This window comes from Trachemys scripta, chromosome 17, assembly GCF_013100865.1.
Source record: "Trachemys scripta elegans isolate TJP31775 chromosome 17, CAS_Tse_1.0, whole genome shotgun sequence".
Taxonomy (NCBI): domain Eukaryota; kingdom Metazoa; phylum Chordata; order Testudines; family Emydidae; genus Trachemys; species Trachemys scripta.
This window is the reverse complement of record NC_048314.1, coordinates 5,310,981-5,317,362: the sequence shown is the minus strand read 5'-3', so window position 1 is coordinate 5,317,362 and position 6,382 is coordinate 5,310,981. Positions and strand designations below refer to the sequence as shown.

The following is a 6,382-nucleotide window of genomic DNA, read 5'->3' as shown; positions in this document are numbered from 1 at the left end:
AGGAATGGAAAATGATTTGCCTTTTAGTAGCCAGATAAACAGGTGATGTTTTTAACTAGTGATCATGTATTCTTTTCTTTATTATTGTGTCATAATAATGCAAATTACAGAAAAATGTGCATACCCCAAGGAGTTTATCTTGTAGGTGCGTGAGGGGTGTGGACTGGGGAATATGGAGAGCAGGAGTACCTGGGTTAGCAGTTTGGATGGCAATTAGAATCTCTCTGCATTGATTTCATATTGTTAGGGTTTGAGTGTGTCTCTCTCTGCCCCAACACAACTAGGGTGACCAGATGTCCCAATTTTTATAGGGACAGTCCTGATATTTGGAGCTTTTTCTTATATAGGCACCCATTACCCCACAACTCCTGTCCTGATTTTTCACACTTGCTGTCTGGTCACCCTAAACACAACAAAGAGTTCAAACCCACTGGGGCAGATTCTGTCCCCAGCTGAGACCCCTTTATGCTACTATGGGGCCAGAAGAGCTCCCTGATATAGGCATCCCTACGCTGTCTCCAGGGCCGGCTTTAGCAAGTGCGGGACCCGATTCCTGGGGCTTGTACTCACCAGGCGGCGCTCCCAGTCTTCAGCGGCACTTCGGATTGCCGGCCAGGGGAGGGGGGCCGCGAGGCTTGCTGCGCTCCGGCTGGGGGAGCGGGGCTGGGGGCTCTGGCTGGGGTCGTGGGGCTGCCGCGCTCCGGCTGGGGGAGCGGGGCTGGGGGCTCTGGCTGGGGTTGTGGGGCTCCCGCGCTCCGGCTGGGGGAGCGGGGCTGGGGGCTCTGGCTGGGGTTGTGGAGCTGCCGCGCTCCAGCTGAAGCTCCAGCCAGGAGAGCGGGGCCGCGGGCTTGCGGCGCTCTGGCCGGGGTCATGGAGCTGAGGAGCGGGGCCTCAGGGCTTGCTGCGCTCCAGCTGGCGCTCTGGCCAGGGGAGCTGGGCCACCGAAGACCCCGGAGCGGACCGCCGGCGGGGTGAATAAAAAAAATTAAAAGGCGCCTAAGGCGCAGGGCCCGATTCCAGGGAATCGGGCGAATCGGCCTAAAGCCGGCTCTGGCTGTCTCACATACACAGGACCCTGGGTGTTTGGCGGTATAAAGGAGTGCTGGGGGAGTGGCTGAGGTGGCATGGAACAGTCAAAGAGTGGCTGTGAGGAAGCCACCATTAGCTCAGCCCCTTGTCCAGGAAAGCCCCACACACTTCCTGTTGAGATTCTGGGAGCCCTTAGCTGTCACTGAACTTAACTGGAGTTGAGAGCACTCTATGCTTTGCAAGGCCAGCCCTTGGGGTATGTCTACACTGCAAAAAAGGAAAAGAAAGTTAACTTGAGTTAAAATAGTAATGAAGACACAAAACTCCATTTTAAAATTTGGGTTAGCAGCTCAGGTCACAGCCTAAAGCTAACTCCAGTTAAGAACACACCTTTGCAAGTGCACTTCACTTCATTGGAAGTGGTGGTGTGACTGTAGTGCAGGCACACGTATCTGTGCTAGCATGGGTCCCAACAGTAGTGTAGATAAACGTGGTAGCATGGGCTTCAGCCGGTCCCCCACATCAGATAGCTTGAGAAGCACTGAGCTAGATCACATCATCCCTTGCAGAGCATTAGGAGTAAGGTGGTTGGAGGCTGGCATGGGGTAGGTGCAGCTTGCTACTGTGGAAGTCACAGGGCTAAGGCGAATTCCCCAGTGGGACTGAGTAGGTGCAGCTGTGCAAAGGGGCAGCAGTATAGGTTAGAATATTAATGATATTTCAGTGGGCTTGTTTGTGAAAATACCTTGTGCTCAGGCTGTAGCTCCCTCACCTCCTTCTCCTCAAGGCTTCAAGCCTAGCAGCTGGATCTCAGGACTGAGTGTTGATTTGGATGGCCCACTCTGACTGGGAATTGCAGGTTGGGAAAAGGCTGGCTAGGGAGACCTGTTCCCAGGCAGCAGCCAGACCCTCTGCTCTGCAGTGCTGTAAAGGCTACTTTGATTTGGGGATGACTTCAGCATGGCTTTAAAAAGGGGATTGTTTGCAAATAAGGAATGAATTTAACACCCTGACCTGTGAATGAAGCGCTCGCTGGGCACAGCTCTTACCAGTTTCAAAAGCCCTGCACACAGAGATAAACACAAGGCAAGAGCTGGGGGCAGATTTCACAGCTGGCCCCTGGCTTTCTAATGGGCTGATTGAAACCCCCTGCTCCAGCCACCCAGAGCCAAGTCCCAGCCATCTCCCCCTCCCAGGGCTGCAGCAACAAAGAACGTGGCCCCCTCCGAACATATGTCCGGGAGGGGCCCCTTACAATGCAGAAACTGGAATGCGGTATTTATTTTATACAATATACAGGGTTCATATTATGTTTACACAGGCCTACAGTGTACATGTATTCCGTATTTATGCAAAGCGCTTCTTTCGAGCCTTGTTCTCCGCAAATTGGTTAATCAATGCATCATAGTCCAGAGATCTGGCAATCTTTATTTCGATTGAGATAACTGCAAGCGCCGAAAGCCTGTCATCTGTCATGGTTGAGCGCAGGAAATTCTTGATCAGTTTCATTCTGCTGAAGCTCCTTTCAGCAGCAGCGACAGTAACTGGTGTGGTCAGAAGAATTCTGATGCAAATGCAAAGATTCGGATATATCTCCTGAAGGCTGTTCTTGTAGATGTACGTTAAAAAATTGTTTGCCGTGACAAGTCCTCTCTCTTTCTCGATGACATAAATAAAACGATTCAATTCCATTATGAGTTCGTTGGCATCAATGTCTCCCATTTTTCTTTCAAAATTTTTGCTGTGATTCTCCAGTTCATTTTCTCTGTGACACTGCTTCAGGCTGTTAGCGTTGTACAGAAATCCAAACAACTTATACCACTCCACGACAAAACAGAAGATATGGCCTGATCAGTGAGAACAAGAAAGAACTGCGATTTGAATTTTTCTTCGGCAGAAAGACGACTCAAATCATCAGCACATTCGTAATCAAACATTCTCTTCTTATGTCGCACCCTGGTTTCTGGAAACACCTGATCAATACCCATATGCTCTGCTATTTCACGTGCATTTGTGACCACAGAGATATATCCTGTATTTCGATAGTCTTCCAAAAACTTCTGTGTAGCACCGACTTCTGCCTGCAGTACGTCAATTGACAAATCTGGTGACTGAATTAATTTGCTGGTTTTATTGACATGAAATAGTATATCGCACCACGTGTACACAGTCAGAACAAAAGGCCATGTGGTAATGGTCTAAAAGCGCACCGGCTTCTGTTGCTGTATTGCCATCTTTCTTTTTGAGCGCATATTCTCGCAAAGATGACAAAGCATTGCACAATTCTTCAAGGTGATAACGCAATGGCTTCACGGCATCAATTCTCGACTCCCAACGAGTGTCCGATAACCCTTTAACAGATATTGGCATATGTTCTTGAAGTATATCCCAACGTGAAGGTGAAGAAGAAAAGATAACGTATATTCTGTTAATCAGACTGAAAAAGTCAACGGCATATTTCGATGACTTTGCCGCGTCTGAGATCACAAGATTCCAAGTGTGAGCTCCACATGGTACATACAAGGCACGGTAATTTATTTCTAGCATGCGGGCTTGAACTCCTTTATTCTTTCCTCTCATATTTGCGCCGTTATCATAAGCTTGGCCTCTCATGTCAGCAATGTCTATTCCTAAGTTGTTTGCCTTTTCAAGAAACGCTTCCAATAAGCCCTCGCCAGTTGTATCATGAACATTAAGAAAACCAACAAACGCTTCACGAATATTGACACCATCTTCACCGTTGCATTCAACAAAGCGTAACACCATGGACATCTGTTCTTCATGTGACACGTCGGGAGTACAGTCCAAATAACTGAATAATATTTTGCTTTTTTAAGCTGCGCTATGTTGGCCTCTTGAATGTTACTGGCAACAAGTTGAATCAGCTCGTTTTGGATCTGTGGACTGAGGTACTGAACATGTGTCTCTGCCTTCTTAATCCTCTGTAAAAGTTCGCTGAGGACAGTATCATACTTTGCAAGCAATTCAAACAGTCCCAAAAAGTTGCCATTGAAAGGATCGCCGAGCTTTTCATTACTTCCTCGAAATGCCAAGTTTCTTTCGGACAAGAAAATAATGACATCAACCATGCGTTTGACAAAATTTCTCCAGCAATCTCCTTCTTTCAGAAAAGCCTGCAATTCGAGTTGGTCAAAAGATGTACGGTTTACTATGCCTGACCGAAGGTCAAACCATTTCACCATACAGTCTTGATGACCTTTGCCTGTTTCATGCTGCTGAAGTCTTTTTGACAGTGCTTTCCAAGCAGATGTTCCACAACGTAGCGGTATGTCGCCAGTGCCAAATAATTTACAACAAAAACAAAAAATGGCATCTTTCTGAACTGAGTACATTAACCATGAACGTCTTATTTTTTCGTCATTTGCCATGGTTCGATAGAAATGAGTACTTGTGAACCTCCGTCTTTCCTCGTTAAATGGAAATTCGTAACTTTCATTCTACTGCAGTGAGCCACATGCAACAATGTCACACACTTGCCTGTCCGATATTATAGACGGCCATTCTCCTGGATCATCAGTCAGTGGTTCAGATTCAGATACTTCTTTCCCGGCAGCAGCTGGAATATCTGTCACAGTTTGTTTGGTAGAACAACTGGCTTCACCTTCGACCTCACTTGAAGCACTTCTGGATATTTCTGGATACGATTCGTTGCTGCTAGCGCTGTCCGTTTCATGTGCCTGTACCTGTATGTTGGATTGCAGCGCAAAATACGTTGACAACTTTGGAATTTTCTCAAGTTCCTTCTCGGCATCTTTTGCTGCCTTTCGTTTACTAGCTCCGCTCTTAGACGTTCTCTTAGACATCACAAAGCACACTTCTGCGTTGGAAACGAATCGTTTCAAACGATAAAAAATTAAACAACTAAATTAATAACATTTATCCGCCGACTGCCATTATGAACGCAAATACACATTCTTTGAATGGGTCCAACTAAAATTCGAAACTGACCGACAGACAACTGATGTAGCCAATAGCATTATGATGTATCATAATGACTTCACGGTTTTGTCAGTAAAACCGACATGGATTGTGCAATAGCGTCAATAAATGTCACTTACCTAGTTATACCTTATATATTTTTTGCCACTTTTAGGGGTCCCCTTCCTTGCGGGGCCCCCTCCGGTCGGAGGGTAGGGAGGGCGCTCGCTATGCCTCTGCCCCCCCCCCCCCACGTGAGCAGCCTTTAAGGGTGCTGGCTTCGGAGGAACTGCCCTGGGCCCGGGTCAGGGTGCACACAGCTGATGCACGCCTTGTGAAGTGACCCAAGCGAGGGCTGAGGTTGCTGGAGCAGATGCATTTTGCCTGCGCTGCCCCTAGCCGGCGGCCTCGGTTTCGTTGAGTCGCATCCTTTTCTCCTCGAGCTGGTTTTGCAGCTTTCAGTCCTCGCTGCTGAGCGCCCCTTTCCCTGGAGACGAGCCCCCTTCTCCCCTCCTTCACATGCCTTCCATGATGTCAGCACGGCGGGGAGGGGAAGGGAGGGAGGGAGGGAGCTTCCTTAAACCTCCCATTACCCAGCCTCCTGCGGCCATCAATGAGAAGGCAGCAAACGGGGAAACAGGCAACGGCTTTGCTGAAGCGTTTTACTAGCAAGAGCCGGGTCTATTGTGCGTCTCCTTCAGCCTGCCAGGAGATGAATGGCAGGAGGCAATACAGATCTTGTGCCATGGCAGGGCTTGGCCCCTTGAATGCCAGGCTGGGATCCTGAGTACACATGGCTCAGCGACAGGAGGAATAAAGCAGCAGATCGGGGCATACTGCAGGACTTCTTGCCGTCTCTTTGGTATCGCTATTTCCCCTCCGCGTTATGGGCAGAGGTTTTGTGCAATGAATGTTGCCTCCAAAGCTTTTCTCCGAGCGAATATGGGCACAGCTGTATCCAAAAGGAAGACTCTGAGGAATGATGCTATGTCTTCTGTAGCAGCGAAAGTTAGGTGAGTGATCACCGCTGTCTAGACAAGTTTATAGCAAGGGTGGGATAAAAATAACTACCCAAGAAGATTCTGGCAATGCTGGGAAGAAAACAATGCCTTGCTCAACGAAATGCCAATTCAATGTGATACCTGGGGTGTGCAGTCTGATGGGCTAACTGCATTACACATGTCAGCATAGAAGAAATCTGGGCATTTGCAGAGGGCAGGGTGTGTGTGTGTGTGTGAGGGGGCATAATGAGACTCAAGATTGCAGGTGTTTGCATTTGTCTCCTCTCTTTCTTTCCGGGGAAATTCACCAGGCCAGTAGTGCTCGAACATGCAAACATTTTAGATGCCTCATTGTTTTTCCAGACAAGGTAATATCTCTGCAAAGCAAACTAAACTGACAAGACAATCAGGCT

The 6,382-nt window shown here is 48.1% G+C and overlaps 1 protein-coding gene across 6 annotated transcripts in view; it reads left to right on the top strand.

Moving 5' to 3' along the window:
- The first annotated feature begins 5,559 nt into the window (after positions 1–5,559).
- Positions 5,560–6,382, top strand: part of NSMF (NMDA receptor synaptonuclear signaling and neuronal migration factor) — a 71,511-nt gene continuing 70,688 nt past the window's right edge. For all 6 annotated transcript variants that reach the window (XM_034793680.1, XM_034793679.1, XM_034793678.1 and 3 more), the window contains exon 1: positions 5,560–5,981. In XM_034793680.1, the coding sequence (XP_034649571.1) occupies positions 5,875–5,981 (107 nt within the window). In that variant the 5' untranslated portion in view covers positions 5,560–5,874. The remainder of the gene's footprint in view (positions 5,982–6,382) is intronic.